Raw genomic sequence first — 20,073 nt, forward strand, 5'->3', positions numbered from 1 at the left:
TTTTTTTTTTTACTCACTGCTTTTAAAGCTAGTTATAAAGAAAACACCTGTTTTCAAAAACAGCAACTACCTAATTTATCTTTGAAAAGCACAGCTCATATGTCCACTTCCATGTGTGCAATGCATACAAGATGAGATTATTCTGACACATCCTCACTCCTCAAAACTGACACCTCAACAGTTGACAGAACCACAGCTTTCATTTAACATCACCTGCTGTAAGAGTAATACAAAGCTCTTTAGCAGCAATATCAGAATACAGTAGCTAACCCCATAAGCATTGAGTATTTGCTCCTAGTATTTGACTTCTGTTATCGCACCTATATATTCAAGACCCGTATCAGACAGTCTCATACAATAAAAACTGTACGTCCCTCTGAAACTATGCATTTGACCTAAATGTACTCCACAAACTTCTACTTAAATACCCAGTACAGTCCACAGTGAGTGACCTCAGAAGACAAGGCTCTTCATCTATGGGCATGGATAAAGATGCAATACTACATACCAAATCCAGAAAAGCCAAAATCATCTGGTCAAGCTCTGAATGATATGCAGAGATCACTGAAGTTCATGGTTACTGTATCATTAACTTTAATTCACCTTTATTCAAAAAGACATCTCCCTCCTCCTGTATTTCAGTATGGACTGCCAAGCATAGTTTTCTCCTTTACCACCCACCTGATCAAGGCTTTGTCAAGCTAACAGGGATACTGCTGTCCAGTTTCCTTTCATTCAAAGCAGCAGAACACTAGCTGCTGTCTACCGTAAGAAGCCTGAGTTCCATTGAAATCACACTCTCTTCTCAACACACTAGCATGCTGTTTACCCTGAATTAAAAATGTTTGACACTAGCTGCTGCTGTTTAGAATAAAGCTACAGCTACTGCTGGAGTGGAAAGTTATTTATCATTGCTGCATAAAGAACATTTTATCCCATCGGCATAAAGAACATACTTGTGTTGATCTCAGAAAAACCATAAGCTGATCATATTTCATTAATATTTCACAACATACATCTTAAAAATACTGTTTTAACCACAGAAAGATCTTGCAGACCTCTCAATTAATTTAGAACCATAAAACAGTTCAGGTTGGAAGGGACCTTTAAAGATTGTGTAGTCCAAATCCCTTGCCATGGGTAGTGACATCTTTCACTACATCAGACTGCTCAAAGCCTTGTCCAACCTGACCTTGAACACTTCCAATGATGGGGCATCCACAACTTCCCTGGGCAACCTGTTCCAGTGTCTCAGGATTTAAACCAGGATTATCCTATTCCAAATAGAAGAGGTTTTTTGGGGGATTGTTTTTTGTTTTGTTTTGGATTTTTTTTTTCCTGTAAAAGATAAGTCAAACTACATTTGACAGCCAATAGGACACAATAGGCAGGTTAAGGCATCAAAAACACACACCTGAAGCAACAAGATGATTCAAACAGAAGCCCCATGCTCTCAGAATAGTTACAAACTGTACAGAGTTCAACAAGACAACAAGGAATAAGAGTAGTAAAAATGTAACTATCAAAATGTACATTTCTATTGGAAACATTGTTAAACTGGATCTGGATCTTAAAAAAGGTCAAACGTGAACCACCTTACCCTCAAGGGTTCAGGCCACAAGTAGAAAACTACACTAAGGATCAAGGAGACAAAAAGCAACAAAATAGATGTTCATAATCTAAAAAAGATATACTAAACAAAGAACAGAAATGCAAACATGAAACAAAAAGTGCTGTAAATTAAGAAGTACAAAGAAAACATGGAAATACTTAGGGCTGAAATCATCCAGTTGAAGGAAGTCACCAGGAGTTGTTCCTGGGGGCTGGGAAATAAAAAGCTTGACAGTGTTGGGCTACTGAACCTGCCGGTTCCAATGGTAAAATAGGATACAAAAAAGAAGTTCGTATTGAAATAGTGGAATATGAGAGTCAATGAAGGAGCAGGAAGACACTTTAAGAACCTGCCGTTTTCAATGGACCTAAAGATCGAAAGGTTACTGCAACAAAGCTGGTGAGGGCTCTGGAGCACAAGTCTTCTGAGGAGCAGCTGGGGGAACTGCGGTTGTTCAGTCTGCAGAAGAGGAGGCTGAGGGGAGACCTCATCACTCTCTACAACTACCTGAAAGGGGGTTGTGGTGAGGTGGGTGTTGGTCTCTTCTCCCAAGTAATTAACAATAGGACGAGAGGAAATGACCTCAAGTTGCAAAAGGGGAGGTTTAGATTAGATATTAGGAAAAATTTCTTTACAGAGAGAGTGGGAAAGCATTGGAACAGGCTGCCCAGGGAGGTGGTGGAGTCACCATCACTGGAAGTGTTCAAAAAGTGTTTAGATGTGGCACTTCAGGACATGGTTTAGTGGACATGGTGGTGTTGGGTTGATGATTGGACCTGATGATCTTAAAGATCTTTTCCAGCCTTAATGATTCTGCAATTATGGCTATGGAAAAAAAAGGATGTGATAGCAGTTAAGATTAAATCTCTTTAATAACAGCTTCAGCTACGGAAGTACTGTTTTTATTGGACTGAGAACACTAATTTTTCACCATCTGTAAAAACAGAAATTACAGGCTGAAAAAAGTCTACCTTAAGACACAGACAGCAAACATTGCTTGAAACCTATTTCTTTCGGAAATATGAATGGAAAGATATAACCATTAAAAAACAACTCATATAACAAAAGTAATGTGCCTGCCTAGCAACATTAGTGAAAAAACAATATGCATGAACAAGCCACTATGATAATAAATACTTCAATGAGAACAGGCCAAAGGTTCTACAAACTTGACATCCGCCCTTGATAGTAAAAACACATGCAAATGTAAAAGTTGCCCACTGCACATTAGCCCTCAAGATTAGTAACAAATCACTTTCAAACTCAGTAATACAAAACTAATCAAATTCCACACTTCCACAGAAACCCCGTGGAATGACAAATGGAATAAAAGCAGTGCAGAATAAAGAAAGTACCAGCTGTTACACTGAATTTTTCCAGGTGATGGAGACTCTCTGAAATGGTATAAAATCAAAAAGAAAAATATCTATTAAAATAGATAGCTAGCACTATCAGTCAGATGCTGTTTCCACCTGTCACAGGTCTTCCATTTGGACAAAACTGTCAATACACCTGTTTCCATTAGTGTGGAGCCCAACTTTTCCCTATTAAAATCTGCTATTCTGAACAGGTATCGCTTCTCTGCACAGCTAGCAGCACAAGGTATTTTCAACATACTAAAGCTCTTCACAATAAATACTACAGTAAACCAAGGAACAAAGCAGGTCAGATTCTCCCACTGCCAAAAAATCAAGTTATTACTTGAAAGATAGAAGCCAAGAAAACCCAAACAACTAAAACTCAAACAATGTGCACACATGCGTTATAGTTAACACATTTTAAATTAAGTTATCCTCTTTTTGAGGGTTTTTATTATTTTTTCCTTTAAACAATGCAGCTGATACGTTTTTACATATAAAATGTAGTTCTATATGCCAAATAATTTGACAAACTTATCAGTGAAAAAAAAATATTCATAGTCAAAGGACATGTTTCAAATACATAGAAAGTATACAAAGTGTTTACCTTAAGTTTGAATTCAAGTTGTGGTAGAACAGAAAGCAAGAGGTGACTGTCAATATTGTATAACTCCAAAATCAAGTCAAACACATGCTCTGACAGGTCACTAATTGAAGTTTTACCAAGCATGAGGACCTGGTTGAAGAACTGTAAAATAAAACAGAGTCAATAACAACAGTATATATGCACTCTTCTAAATCCTATGCTGGTCTACTACTAAGCCTACCTTTCAATCTTAGAGCATTTATTTCACAACAATTTAAAAAAAGTCGGGGGGAAGCATGCATAGATTACAGTTCTGTAGTAGAAATCTTAAAACACTTTTGTATTCAATACTACACAAAGGAAAACACATTAAATTTGATGGTTAGTTTAACAGAGCAAGTCTACAAATGATTTACGAAACACAACTTCAAAGGAGTTCCAGTGCATCAGATCTTTTTATAATGTGACTATATTTAGAGTTATTTCACTGTTGAGAACAATCACTTTGAAAACATTCTAACATTTAGTTAAAACAAGATTGAAACAACTGGATAATTACTATACTCCACAGTTGACAGGTTAAGGAGTTGTAAGCAAAAGCGTAGGAATTAATAACTGACTGTTCCAGAATTTCTATTTACAAGCAGCATAATGCAACTGTAAAGCAATTATTCTTTCTTAGTTAACTTGATGGGTTTGAGTGAAACTTCATACTACTTATTAAAGAAAATATTTTCTAGTATCAAACGTTACCTCCACACTACTGTCAACTATATCCTCTCATCATAGATGGGCAAGAAGCGACTAGGAGTATTCCACCCTTACTCATAAGGGAGAGGAGGTATTTTGGAAATTTTCTCTCTTGTTTGGGTTAAAACAATACACATGTGTGGCTAAAAAAATTATACTACTTCCACCTGACACTAAGGCAACCAAATACAATTAACTGGCACTTCAGTTTCCTATAACTTGGGACAGATGAACATCATGACCCTCCGTACCTGACAAGGTTAATCATCTCAGCAAAGAAACTAAGATGAAAACTGGAACATTTTAAGGTTATAAAGTAAACCCCAGCAACTGATACAATAGAAAAAGTCAACAGTTTCCAGAAATAATGACTAGAAAACAACAGATAAGTGCATTTTATTCACGTTAAAGACTCCATACTGTCTCACAGAAAAGTTTTCCTTTTCTGGACACAGGGTTGCCTGGAATGTATACATTCCCGGTTAGGCAATTAACTCCTACTGTGTCTTTCACATATTTTAACAAAGAAAGTAACTTTCAAAACAAAGAAACCAGACAGCATAATATTTCCCACTTGTGGGAAACCAAGAACAGAAGAATGCATGTACACATTTTCCATAGGAGGAAGATTCTTATTGTACAGACTTCCTTAAGACCCACAAAATGTCACCCAGTTTGTAATCTAACCTGACAGATGAACAACATTAAACACACATTCCTATGCAGCAATGCCTTCCCAAACAGCAGGTTTGACTAACAGGTTTGGAATAAGAGCTTTCACTGAAGATTTTTTTGAAATCTTAGAAGGTATCCATTTTCCAAGTACCACAAATGTTACAAGTCTGAAAGCAACAGAAAACATGGAAAATTTTCTATTGTTTTCAAGCTCTTGAGGTTTTGGATAGCTGCCATGAGACCTGCTAAATCCTTAAAAAAAGTAGTTAAGTGGGTTGTTTTGTTTTGTTTTTTATTGTGCAACTTAATTTCAAGCGTACCCCTGTCTGATCTTTATTTACTCTCATCCCTCAGTTCTTGCAATGTCTATGATGTCCACAACCTTCAATCCACTCACTGGTTTTCTTCCTTACTATCGATTCTTAGACTGTTTCCTTTTTTCCTGTGACAACGGCATTAAAATCCTACTCAATCTTCACTTCTCCTAGCTCCTAAATAGCCTCATCTCCTCACCAGAGAAAGAATTTTGCCACAAGAATAATTTTCATCAGAACAATACATACAAGTACATTTGGTCTTACGGTCACATTAAGGATTGAAGTGCAAGGTGTCCCAAGACAGCAGAAAATAAATCCAGACAGCATTTCATAAATCCAAACTGTTATGGGCTTAGTAGTTTCTATATGGTAAAGAATTAAGCTCAAAACAGACAAGTTACGCAGTGCTTCATTAATACAACAGTTCTCTCAAACAACAGTTGAGAGTTTGTAAAATCTTATTGTAAAAGTTTATTTTACAGCCCTATTTGACTATATGCACTTCATTCTTTTTATAATACAGCTCAGCCGAAAAATGTATTGATTTACGTATTTGTTTGCAGTCTTCACTTACGTTAGTAATGTATGGTTCAATTGCTTGCGCTGTCCTCTTTAGTAAAGCCTTTGCCAAGTCATAGGCTTGCTTGTTTAAATTCTGGGGTGCAGGGAAAAAAAACACAGAAAAAATTTAAGCATATGCATTAATCTCAAAAATAAATATCACAATTTAAAGCTACCACATACTGGTAAATGCATTAAAGAAACAGCCTGTTCTTTTATACTTTCAGTAGCAAAGATAATACAGTAAAAACAAACCTAGTCCAAACAGAGTTTTGTGGACTCCACTGATGTTACTGAGAAAGCTCTTTCCTGGCAAATCAGGGCTTACTTTTCAGTTGCCCATCTAAGCCTGACATTCAGTGAAGTCAGTTCCTGCATTTTACTGCTGCTCCTTATCAGCTTCTCCAAAAAACAGGAAAGTGACATAAAGCAACATCGAGGCATTTCGTTACCACAGAAGCAAGGCTCTGAACAGGATTGTGGTAGAAAGTACAAATTCTCTCCTTGCATTAAGCAGCCATCTGTGACCACCACCACAGTCTCTCCATAGTATCTCCCAGATATACTCTCAGTCTGTTTGACCGAGATAGCAAAGCAAAAAAAACCCCCCAAAAAACCCCAAAACAAAAACAAAAAAACAAACCACCTAAAATTTGAATACATGAGCAAAATTGCAAAAGTCTAATATTAAAAATAATAAAAACACACCACTCCACAACATTGCTACTCCTCCATTTGTCTAACTGGGTTATTGCTCTATCATCGTTTCCTTCCTTTTGCAGCACACATTCTCCACCCTCTAGTTGCTATGTCCTTTCTCCAATTTCTACATCACAACTATTTTTCAGAAATGTTCAGAAGCAAATGCAACTCACACTTTGTGACACACACTGCAGACTTGATTAACACATAGAAGAATGAAGGAAAAAGTCTTCAATACCAAAAAATATATAGTCTTTTAACAGCTAAAAGTTTCTGTAAAAATATAGTTCCCCCAATTTTGATTAGTCTTTGCAATTGAAAAAAAGCCCAGCATATTCCATTAACAAGACAACAGTAGAAAGGGACAGCTTGTGGTTGTTCTTTTTAAATATCTCATCCATAAGAGGAAAAAAACCCCTTCCTTTTAGCACCATGAAAAGCAAACACAAGATGCATTGCCACACCCAGGGTATTTCTTTGTCTGCATATGCTTGGTCCTTTGTAGCTATCTGAATGAAAAAGAGAAGATTTGCAGAGATAGAGAGTATTGTCTGTAATTTCAAAAACTGTGTAAAACTATAGGGTTCTAGACAGCAGTGGGAAGAGATTAACATTTTCTGTTAATATAAAACAAAAGTAGTCTTTGACTTGCCTACTGAAAGAATTAAGTTACATGACTGAAGTCAAAAGACTATGAACATTCATGCCTGAAGTATCTGTTTTATTCGAGCCATTACAGAAGGTGAATAAAAATCCCAATTCTGGAAAGATACTTGAATGCTTACATAAGATGATAACATCCTTGTAATTTCCTCTTCCCTTATCAAGATACAAGGGTCAACACTGGCAGTCTACAAAATTGTACAGCTGTTCCATGTCCCAGAGAAGAGAAGATTCTGCATGCTAGATTGCTCTTTACAGTTAAGACATTAAAAAAAAAAACAAACCAAAAATATTTCCACCTGCAGCATTTGTTTTCTGTTATTTAGCTAGAGTTGTGACTGTTCAGGAAGTAAAAGGCACAGAGAACTGTAACAAGGAATATATGCCACTTGCAATACTTGCTCTAATCCTTCTTGACTTCCACAGCTCACCTCCACCAAAACAAAGAAAACTGCTTACACCTGGGTAAGGGCAAACTCTAGATCATGAGCAGGATCTGATTTACATATAAAACAAGTCCGAACAGCAGATCTAGCATAGAAGAGTTCCAACAGGCAGATCTGTTTTGATTCACATTAATTAGTTTCAGCTTGCATCTTTCACACAGCAGTTCATTTTTTTAACAGCTGCTGTAATTCATCTACACAACTAGTAATAACTAAAGTTTTAAAAATTAAACATAAATTCTCACACATAGCCTTAGGAAAGGAAGTCTGAAAGAACAGAGACCTTTCATAATTAAGCCACTAAAGGACAAGCAAAAAATCTCCCAACACCTTAATGTTTGCCAAGATAAATGCTAGAAGTAGCTATTTGCAACCCTAAGTAACATTCACATTAGACTTCATTCTATCTACAAAAATCTGCAAAGAGAAAAAATAGTCTAGATCACAACTGGCTAAGAAAGGTAGCTATTTTTGTGCAATATTTCTATACGTTCAGAGAAAAAAAATGACATGTATTTCAAGATCTTCCAATGATTTAAGAAAGCCCTCACTTATGGGGATGATCATTTTAATCGGGATGCTTACACTTCTGGAAGACATTAAAAGTTTTGCTATATCATTTTTCATAACTGTTGTTCTTTAGAATGTTTGACAAACACCTACTGTAGACACAAGAAGTAATGGCAACCTCTCTGACAGCATGGCACAGATGTTTTTGTGTATATATAGACAACATTTTCCAGGACAATTGGCCACAGAGCCAAAAATCAGTTATACTGCTACAATGCGGTCAGCAGTGATGGCAATGCATACCCACTGATTTTTTTCAGTTACTTACTCCAGTCGCTTCTCAATGTCCTATTTAACACAGCTTAAAGAAATCAAGAGTGCAATAACTTGTACTCATCCTTAAAAGAAAAAACAACCCAAGCCACACAACAGAAAACAAATGCATGTCCCTTATTTTGTCTCAGAAAGAATGACTAGCTATCCAGTCATTAATTTTACAACTTTAGGAGTAAAATGAAATGTTAAGTCTGTATCTAGAGCAACTGTTCTTAAGAAAAAAATACATTAACATATTATTTTCTTGGCATTTGAAAAGGGCCTTCAATTTTATTCTTATTTTCAATGGGATATTTGTAAGAGCACTTAACAAAACAGTTTTAAACAGATTCTCTAGTTCTGCGGGGGAAGGGAAACAGTTTTTTAAGGATGGCTGACAAAGAAAAAGCTTAGCTGAAGTGTTGCCAAGATAGATAACACTAATTATTAAGCAAGTTCCTAGCAGAGACAGTTAGGAATTGTCAATAGCACCTTTTCAAAAAGTTAAGTATGTAAAGCATATGGAATGTGCGATGTGGGATTCCTTGTAGTACTCCTGAGGCTGAAAATGGAACTCTGGCAAACACTCAAGGAAATAAAGTACAATTTGCCTTCTAACAGACTGCACAAACACAAAATTGTTTACAGGTGCTGCCATAAAGGCTTTGTAATCTAAGAAGACAATTAAAAAGGAAAGGAAATTTTTTTCTTGCCTTTTCATATTGACTACCTCTCCCTGGCTTCTGGTCTCTTCTGGGTTTACTTCACTATTTATTTAATTCCCTCAATATAATTGTATCAAAATAATTTAAGTAAGAGTTTATAGACAAGAAGAAAAGAGAAACCAGAAAAGGAAAAAAAAAATTAAACATCAAAGAAATTAACTTGTCTGACCATGTGCTCAACTCTTAAGTCTACTGTTTTATTCAAATATATGCTCCTTATGCCTGAGTTTTTGCAGCCATCCTGCTAGCACCATTGCTTATTAAGACTTACTGCTCAGGACTATGGACCATACCTAGCATTCCTCTTCAGGAAAATATTGACCTTGATTTTGAGAGGTAAGAGCATTGAATTAACTGTTGGTAAACTGTTCAATTAGTTACTGCAACTTTTAAAAATATTCATATAATCTTCACATCAACCTAGTGTTCAATTTCAGCTACTGGACCTTCGCATCCAGGATCCAGAACTAAAGCAGCTTTTTGACCCTTCTGTTCCCAACACACACTTACAGACTGCTCCTTTGATAAATCATACACATCAAGCTCCTCACGTCTTCAACCTAGCGTTACTTGATACAACTCTTTATACACCAAAAGTCATACTAGCTCTACCACTATTTTCTAGAATAGAGTCATTCAATTCACAAGGGCACTCCACATTCTCTTATGTGCACAACCTTCTTTCTGGCTGTACTAAAAACACACCACTCACCTGTGTCATTTGTTACCAACATAGTTGTCATATCTACAACAATCTCTCCATGTCATCATTTTCAAACCTAAGCTAGTAACAAAATCTATGCTCCTTCTACTACCCCAGAAGTATTCCTTCGGTCCCCAAGGAACCTGACTAGATGAGGATTCCCTACTCACCATTACATCAACACTTGCCATTATGCCATTTTTGGTGGCCAGTCTGATTTTTTCAATTTCTCTTTCCCAGACCCTATACAGCTTAACAGCTAGGTGAGCTAAGACATAGTTTTTTCTTATGATGGATCTTAACCCCCTTGTAGTTTTGTGCTCAATGGATATGAGTGGAAGAATTCTCACTCTGAATTCTTTACACTTTTCCAACGTGACATTAGTTAGATGACTATGTAAGCTCCAAAATTTTAACTAAACACTATATGAAGATACTGAAATTAAATAGAAAAATATAAGAAGCTTCTTTCTATTAGTATGAAAAAGGTTAAAAAAATCCAAACAAAAATAAATATACAGAATATGGTCTAAAGTTATGAAACTATTTCAATTAGAAATCAAGCTATGAACTAATATCCTATGCAAAGAGACAGTTTGTTTAAAACAAAAGCAGAATAAAATGCCAAACCTCAAATACCTTATCCTATTAAAATATTCAGGCAGTAACTTTGAATCCACTATAAACCAGAATGTTTCTATCCTATAGCCAATCTAACAGGATGCAAATTCTTCAATTCAAAATCAGTTTATTAAACAGGAGTCATAAAAACGGTACAGTCAAATGAAGTTGAACACAGGTAACACTGAAATAGATGCTTAACAAGTGAGAAAATACAAAACTTAAGTATTTTGCATAGTCTTGCTTTTGTTTCTTGTATTTCAAGGCTTTACTTTGTAAATAAAAGTACTGGATTCCTTGGAGGACACAGATAAACCATCTACAGCAAAAAAAAAGCAGCGACTGATGTATACTAAGCATTTAGTCTTTCATTATCAATAGAAAAATAATTTTTGTGCTGTTTGTTTACTGGAATTTATCACTTGTGGTAAGGCACACTATGTTGCATTACTTGCTATATTCTTCAGAGAGCACCTTATGAAAAGTCTACTCAGTTTCTTCAGGTACACCACTGTTTCCAAAAACTAAAAAAGCATTCCGAAACTGTAAAAAATCTCTCAGTTAATACACACTTAACCTTACTGTAGTTTCTAAAAAGTAAAGTTAGCCCTTTCCTGAAGACACTTAAAAAAAAAATGTTGCCTGAGCTGTCCAGAATCCAGATAAGTACACATTTCCTAGATAATTTCCCAGAATCTTTTTTGTCACAACACAACTTACAAGTCATCTTCTACACTGTAGCCCAAGGGATTCCAGTAGGACCCAGCTGGTTTTCTAAGCAAAGAAGTCAGACTTCCTTACTTTTTAAACATTTATGTGTCACAACACATGTAAAGTTTGAAGTTTTTCCTCAGTTCATCTGTAGGGCACTTTTTTTTTTTTTGGACAAAGCATTATTCATTAAGGAAAGACAGCCATTACTTGGGCTCTTCAGGAATCACCATTTCTGAAAATGGTTAGCGCTATAGCTGCATCAAAAACACACCAAGGTGCTTTCAGTAACACCAAGTCAACGTTTCTGAAATACAGAGCCAACTACAAATCAGCAGTCATAACAACTTCTTCCCCTCCCATTTAGGGCAGCACATTAGTTTGCATTGTTGATAGAGCATTACCTGAATCCACATATAAAAAAAACCTGTGTGTAAAGTCATATGACACTAAAGCTTTTAGTTTACTATGACCACTGACACTTTGGTTCATGCAAGTGAATCAAAGCAATGAAACACTACTGAATTTTCTGGCTAATAAAAATTTGTTTGCTAAAGATAAAGTAATCCAAGTAATAGGAACACATTTGCTACACCTATTCTCTCAATGAAATCTAAATATCTGAATACATAAATCACAATTACAAAAAAAACCCCCACAACTTAAGCCACTATTAAGTCTTACCTTATGTGCTGGCACTAGATTAACTAACACTGTATCCAAAAGTTCCTGCGACACAGTATCTCCCTCACAAATGATAGAGCTCATTAGATCAACCATGTGCATGTGTACTTTTTGGTTATGACCATTGCTGAAATTAAAAACAAGAATTCTTAGTGTACTAGTCATATAAAGTACAACTTCCATTCAGAGTACTGCCTATGGCTATGCCAAACAACAAGGAATATAATAACCAAATCACAAGTTTTCTTAGAAGTCAAAATACTCAAGAGTCTCGGCTGCATATACCACTTTCCAAAATGTTCTTGAATCTCATGCCCTCTTCATTTACTACTGTAGTAAAAGAGTAAGAGGACTGTATCTGTCCCTACCATGAAGAGATAGTGTATTAGAACATCCCTCCCCTCTACTCAACACTGGTGAGACTTCATCTGGAGTGCTGTGTCCAGTTCTGGACTTCCCAGCACAAGAGAGACATAGGCATCCTGGAGTCAGCCCGACAAAGAGTTACTAAGATTATTAAGAGACTGGCGCAGTTCTCATACAAGGAGAGGCTGAGAGAGCAAAAATCTTTTTTTTAGCCTTGAGAAGAGATCACTTAGGGAGGAACTTATCATTGTATTTATGTTGAGAGTAAAGATAGGGCCAAACTCTTCTCAGTGGTGTCCAGTGACAGGACAAAAGGCAATGGGCACAAGGTGAAATACAGGACATACCATTCAAACATAAGAAAGGATAAACTTTTTAAACGTAAGGGTGATTGAGCACTAGAAGGTTGACCAGAAAGGCCATGGAGTCTCCACCTTTAGAGATGCTCAAAACCCAACTGGCTACAGTTCTAGGCAATCTGTTCTAGCTGACCCTGGTTTGAACAAGGGGGGGCCAACTAGACAATCTCTAGCAGTACCTTCCAGTGTCCATTATTTTCTGACTCACATTTTTATAGCAATAATCCTCCAAATTCCTTCAAATTGCATATTACACCATTCACTTTCAGTTTCAAGAACAGAATAAAATAAACATAGGAAAAGACAATTAGAGTAAGCTGCTTAGAAAAAAAGATAATTTGCAGTGTGTTTTAATTAAAACAGGCCAAACTGACAGCTTGTTATATTTATACTGCTACCTTTAGTTAAACTGAATCACAAAACTAAGCTTGTTAATGCTAAAAGTCACTGAATACCTAGGTTAGAAACATCTGACCTCAACCATGCAATAATATATTAAAATTGGGGTTGACAATACTTACTTTATTACTGAAAACAATGTTCTATACAACTGTGTAAAAATCTCATTGCTGTCTTCTAATTCAAAGCATATGTTATAAGACTTGACCCAAGCAATGTTCTGTGTTGAACAGGAAAAAATGACAGTAGTAGTTAATACAAGATCAAGTTGAAAAATTACATTTAACAGTTATTATGAAGTAAGTTATGAAGCTTACCTCAAGCAAATAAAAATATCTATTAAACTGGGGGCTTTTTGTGTCTTCTAAACCCTTAAGTTGCCTTGTTATGAACATAAATATATCCTGAAAAGAAAGAAGTGTAGTTATTTAATCAATTGCAATGAAACTTTCAAAATAAAAATTATTACCTTTTTAAATTACTAGTATTATTCATCACTACAAAATATGCAGCAGTGACAGACACAGTATTTCACTGTCCAAAAGAAGATGATCTGCAAAACATCACAGAGAATGCCAAAGAGGAATTCTAAAATGCTTCATGGTTCTTTAAAGGGTTAAGAAAGCAACCTTTTTCTGAGGAAGCAAAAGGGTTTTTTCCAAAAGAAAAACATTCAACTTGACAAACAGAGCTGCAACTGGCTGACATATTGCAGAAGTCAAAAGCTTATTCAGACGGACAATGAATTTTACATTTTTACTTTATACTGCAATTGGTTTCAACAGAAGGGGAAAAAAAGCACTGGGCAACTGCAGCTTTCCTAAGAGTATTATTATATGCTTACACTGTATTGTTTGTGCATTTCTCAATCATCATGCTATTGACACAGATCATGTCTCTTGCAAAAAAAAAAAAAACACAATAAACCCAGTTTTCTTTGCGTTCTTTACCAACGTTCAGCACCACAGGACTTCTTCCAAAAAAAGTCTCACACAAAACTAATTAAAGCAGGTTATGAGGAACAAACAGGCAATTATGAAAAGTATGGAAACACACAGGAAGGTATCTTTTTAAAATGCTTTTAACATTCAGGTAATTAACAGCTGGAAAGTCATAACTACTGTATTAAATCAAAAGATTCAGAAGTACGTATCACCAGAAACAGTGTTCACAATCTCAACTGTATCTATAATGTTTTATCTAATGATCTAATAAATCAAATACATTCCAAAGGCATAAAGTTGCCATAATAAATACAAGAAAGCCTTAGAGTTAACCCTGAAAAAAACTATCCTAAAAATAGTCTAGAAAGCTGTTCTGTAACATTTTCAAATGACCATTTCCCCTCACTCCCCAAGAATGATGAGATGGACAAAAGATGAGAATGGGGTTCCTTTTTTCTAATGCTACAACCATAAAATCCAGCCTAAATCATTAAGCCAAGCATTTACTGTGGTTCTAGGTAAAAACAAGAATTAGATTACACATGACATCATCTCTTGGTAAAAAAGGACAGCAAGCATGGCGTTCAGAGATACAACTACATTAACGTTTGTGCCTTGTAAGTGTTAAGTAAGGATGATCGGAATAACCACTGCTTAGTTCACACTTCAGATCAGTTACAGAGCATACCAACTTGACTCTTTAGTTGAAATTAAACCAGAAGACACAGTCCAAAGGACACCTCTAATGGACTCCAACCACTCACAAGCATTCAGTCCACAGGCAAAAGCCAGCCTGAAGAATCCCCACTTGAAAACTAGTGCCTAAACCACTAGCAGGCCAGCAGCCCATCCAAAATGAGTTATATCATCTGAAAAACTAGTGTACCAGAAGGTGGTGTGAAGTTTAGAAGACAAACTGAGCCTCAATGAAGGACAGGATTCAATTAAAGAAGAAAGGGAGCACCTGAATGACCAACGCCAAATATAAAAACTACTTCATCTTACAACTCAAGCTCTAGGTATAATTATTCTGTTAAACTTTACTTGTACAGAAGAATCTCAATCAGTTCATTTAACAAGGTATCTTTTCATTTTATCCTGCAGGTCAGTATGCAACACTTATTTACTTGCGATTCAAAGACCCTATTGAGACCAAAAATAATTTTTGTAATTTTTATAAAGCACACACCACTGTATTGTATATGACTACACAGATTAATGAATGGCATACATGTACCTATGTCTAGCATCTGAAAGCTTCACAAATAATAATGGCATCATTTGAAAAAATAATAATTTACTCCTAATTTTATTTATTTTTTCCTATTCCTGTTTTCAAGGAAGACAGACTAAACTCAAAAGTACTCACTACTTTTTAATATCCAGCATAATAAGACCCAAAAGTTTTTCCCTTTTTTGAGCATACAGAATATACTATTTGAACATGCATTTATAAACACAAAACACAGAATAAAATAAACTTTTTTTGCCATTTCTTAGCTGCAGCCCTTTCACAAATTAGACAATATGGTTTCACATCAGACTCCATAAGGTAGGTCTACATTAGAACCCAGAGCCTAAAAACAAAAGTCCTCATACTTCAACTTTAGGAATAACACTGAAAGCTTTTTCTGGATTGTTGTCTTGATACCAGTTAACCACATAATGGCTTCAGTAAGCATGAGAACCACGGCTTTCACCACAGAACGTATTCAGATAAGTTGAAGTTCTGCTACCATATACAACCTTAACCATCTTCATTTCAGCCAAGTCAGGCAGAGAGTCCATTTGCCCAAGTGGTTTTCCTAGACACACATCAGTGTGACTAGAACAACTTCCCTCCAGAAAATTAGACTTGGGCTTTAGGCTTTCCCCAGACTGAGGAGGCCTCAAGTTAGAAGTTTCCAGAGCCCAGAAGAACAATCCTGGTTCAGTTCTGCTTTTATTAGCTTATTTGTGGCATTTTCCATGCCTGTTGTCAAAGTTCTTTCAACACTCAACAGGGAATGTAAGGTTTATACTGAAGATACATATATGAGAGGGAAACCTCAAATTCTTATCCCTTCTCTCAGAATCTCACTTGCATGATGTACAAGTTAAAGAGATCGGAAGGGTATGTAGCAAGGGCAAAAACTTAGTATTTACATTTTCCCCTCTCAAGAAATAATTCTTTTCAGCATTTCCCTTTTCCATCTTCAACTTTGGTGCTAAAGATACTAAAAAAGACTTAAAGCTACAGTAAGGATATAATATTAAATACTGGGTAAAAATAGTGCCAAGATATACCCCAAGAGGAAGCATTCTTCCTCCTACCTCTTTGTCATGAAGTGGAGGGAACTCTCAAACATTTATATGAGAACTTGTCCTGCAACCACAAAAGCTGTGTTCAGCAGAAACTGGTTTGCAAAAACCTACCGCAATAGCCCCAAGCAAAGGTGTATTGTTTGTCCTTTCCTTACTTCTCAAAATAAGTTTACAAATCCGCATCAAGAACCTGAATTCTGAAATCTGCACAGGTTACAGAACTGAACGGTGACAGTAGAAGTTCCTAGTCTGTTCAGAGCTCTACCCAAGTAGTAGTAAGCTTACACTACAAGTATAACAACAGTACTGTAAATCTTCCAATATTATATGCTATAAAATTTGAAGCTTAGTAGCATTTGATAAAATTTCTTCTTAGAGAATTTGATGTATCATTTCTTAGCCCAACTCAGAAAAAGAGAAAAAAACCTTTAAGCCTAACAAGCAAAGGAAAACATACACTCAGAACTGAAGTAGAAATCAGGATGCCTCAAAAACAGACTTAAATATAACATGGTTGAGAAAGCCTGATGTTTGTCTCCATTTGAAGATGATGTCATCAATCAGGACCAATCAGGTCCTCCCAGAGTACCTGGACAAGCTTGAGGAATAGGCCTATGTGAACCTCATGAGGTTCAACAAAGCCAAGTGCAGAATCCTGTACCTGGGTTGGCGCAACCCCCATTATCAATACAGGCTGGGGCATGAAGGGATCGAAAGCAGCCCAGCCGAGAAGGACTCAGGGGTACTGGTGGACGAAAAGCTGAACAGGAGCCAGCAACGTGTGCTCGCAGCCCAGAAGGCCAACTGCCTCCTGGGCTGCATCTAAAGAAGCGTGGCCAGCAGGTCAAGGGAAGTGATTCTGCCCTCTTCTCCATTCTGGTGAGACCCCACCTGGAGTCCTGCGTCCAGCTCTGGAGCCCTCAGCACAGGAAAGACATGGACCTGTCAGAGCGGGTCTAGAGGAAGGCCACAAAAATGATGATCTGAGGGACGGAACACCCTCCTGTGTGGACCAGTTGAGAGAGTCGGGGTTGTTCAGCCTAGTGAAGAGAAGGCTCCAGGGAAACCTTATTGCAGCCTTCTGGTACTTAAAAGGGGCTTAGAAGAAAGATGGGGACAGACTTTTTAGCAGGGCCTGTTGCCATAGGACAAGGGGTAGTGGGTTTAAACTAAAAGCAGGTAGATTTAGACTAGACATAAGGAAGAAATTTTTCACAATGAGGGTGGTGAACCACTGGCACTGGTTGTCCAGAGACGTAGTAGATGCCCCATCCCTGGCAACATTCAAGGTCAGGTTGGACTGGGCTCTGAGCAACCTGATCTAGTTGAAGATGTCCCTGCTCATTGCAGGGGGTTGGACTAGACAACTTTATAAGGTCCCTTCCAACCCAAAGATTCTATGAATAAGTAAGGTATCTAGGTAGTGTATAATCAGAGGTGCAAAAATTCAGAATTACAAAAATACAGCTAACAGAAACCCCTAGGTATCTGTCCAGTATGTCTGGTAACAAAAGGGTGTACTACAGCTGAAACACTACTGTTTGCCCTACTCAAGAAGCACTTCCAGTGTGACCACTAGATCAGAAATTGATTGATTTCTTCCACTGTAATAGATACACCTTCCACTACAGCCATCTTTTTATCCTACTGTAGAAAAAACAAACAACAAAACAAAACAAAAAAGCCCACACACTCTTAAATGAGGGTGGGGAGAGGGAGTACACAGTTTTCAGTGTTACTTTCCCTTGCAAGATTTTCTTTAAGGCTCAGTTCATGACTCTAGGTTCAGACTGCGTGGTGGACGGAGTTTGATTTTGCGAGTTGGTAAAAAAGTTAGTTTTCTAGTAAAAACAAATAAAAAAGAAAAACTCAAAGCAATCTAAAATTAAATTTTTCTCTAACAAATGGGGCAGATCTGTACTGCCTTTTCAGACATGGCATTTCTCTATCAACCATCTCCATCTAGTGGGATCAGTGATGTTTGTGATGGCAAAACTTTCCAATTCACATCAGAAATAATGATACTTTGTAAAAAAATACTTTTCCTTTGTTTCAATAGAGACTTCATCTATAAAAATACAGTAATCATCTCTTGGTATTTTAATTGGGAACAGCAGAGGTATTTCCTCAATTGAAGGAATTAGCTATCTTGCAAGAGATTATGATAAAAGCTTCAATATTTCTAAAGTAACAGACCACTATCTGCAAATCCCAATGACAGTTCAATAAATCACTTTTTATTTTCAATATAAATCCAAAACTATACAAGGTATTGAAAGATGTACTATATATCACTTTATCTGATGAACATTTGACATAACCGAAAACCCCCAGCCCAGAATCAAGTGAAAACCTTTGATTGCTTGGGCCCAATCAGAAATAAAGGGAGCGGGGAAAAAAGTTATCAATTATATAAATCATTCCGATTAAAAACCTGCTATAGAGAAAGAGATTAATTCAATTTACCTTAAGTTTATCCGGTGAAGTGTACGGAGCTTCGGGGGCATAAATTCTGAAAATATCAGCAAGACAACATGCTACCAACAAACGTACATCCTTATCAGGATGTTTGAGGAAAAAATCTGAAGCAAGATGTAAAGCAAGATTTAGGTAGAGCTCCTTTTCTTCTTCAGAGTCCTGGTCCATATCCATGAAAGTTTTTACAACCATCTAAAGAGAGAGACAGACATCAGTACATAAAATGAAGTACTCTGTGTAACAGGGTCCTTACTGAAAGTTCCTTTTCTGGTTTTGTGCAACTTCTTTCAGAAGCATTATTATCAATGCAGTAGTACTTATTTGAGTAACCAATGTCTTATTTTTCAGGGTAGGGTACAGGAAGGGCTAAGTCAAGTCCTCCATCAATTGTCCCAACATGACAGTCGTAGAGTTACTGAAAGCCTGTAAGAAAGGCTGTAGTACTTACACTATCTTTTTGAGAAACCATATAAGCAAGTTGGCCAGCTCAGAAAATACCACAGCATTCACTGTTACAACCATTCACTGAAAAATTTATAAAACAGCAAAATTTTATGCAAAATGCTTATTTCTCCCTGAAGTAATTAGGGTTACAATGTTTCTCCCCTCTATTCTCTTTCAATTCCAGGTTTTTCTCTACCACTGCTCTGAGGACAAGTTTATCCCCTGTGCTGCCCAGAAGCAAAGCACACACTTTCAGTGGAAACACATATAAATTCAGTGCAGCCCAGCAGCATGCGTGTTGTCCAAAAGGACTAAAATGCACATTAGTATTATTAGGATCCAGTTGACTAAAGTTATGGAAGAAAAAGGAAAAAAAAAGTCTGCAACACCAAGTATTTAATACCCTAAATAGAACAAAAGCAAGAAAAGCCATAATTAATAACTACTAGCTGGCAAGAATTCTTATATTTAAAAAAATGTTTGGAGGAGAAAAGCTTATTGACAAAAAGTAATTCTGTTTTTGTACAGTCTCTTATTTGAATCATAGAGTCAGAGTTATTTTAAGGACTTCAACTCCTGTTAAAATTAACAAAATGGCTATTAAGTCTTAATTACACAATCCTGAGAATTAAAGTCAAAGAAATTTTTCAAGGATAATGTCATGAGTGAAGTTCCTCAAAAAAGAAAAAAGAAAACAAAACAAAAAAAAACCCAAAGAAGCAAAACAAATGAAAAATCCCACAGCCCTGAAACAACTACAAGTTATTTTACTTTATAGTTTGTTTTATTAAAAAAAAAGGGGGGGGGGGGGGGGGGGGGTGGGGGGTGGGGTTGTATCCC

The 20,073-nt window shown here is 36.6% G+C and overlaps 1 protein-coding gene across 3 annotated transcripts in view; it reads right to left on the reverse strand.

Moving 5' to 3' along the window:
* The window catches only part of PDS5B (PDS5, regulator of cohesion maintenance, homolog B (S. cerevisiae)), a 93,517-nt gene that overhangs the window by 70,842 nt on the left and 2,602 nt on the right, over positions 1-20,073 (reverse strand). For all 3 annotated transcript variants that reach the window (XM_010286564.1, XM_010286572.1, XM_010286557.1), the window contains exons 2-7: positions 18,778-18,981; positions 13,381-13,467; positions 13,186-13,283; positions 11,940-12,066; positions 5,873-5,953; positions 3,578-3,718 (exon numbers count right to left, since the gene is read on the reverse strand). In XM_010286564.1, coding sequence (XP_010284866.1) covers positions 3,578-3,718; positions 5,873-5,953; positions 11,940-12,066; positions 13,186-13,283; positions 13,381-13,467; positions 18,778-18,981 — 738 coding nt within the window. The remainder of the gene's footprint in view (positions 1-3,577; positions 3,719-5,872; positions 5,954-11,939; positions 12,067-13,185; positions 13,284-13,380; positions 13,468-18,777; positions 18,982-20,073) is intronic.

Source organism: Phaethon lepturus, unplaced genomic scaffold (genome assembly GCF_000687285.1).
Source record: "Phaethon lepturus isolate BGI_N335 unplaced genomic scaffold, ASM68728v1 scaffold1440, whole genome shotgun sequence".
In the NCBI taxonomy this organism is placed as follows: Eukaryota; Metazoa; Chordata; class Aves; order Phaethontiformes; family Phaethontidae; genus Phaethon; species Phaethon lepturus.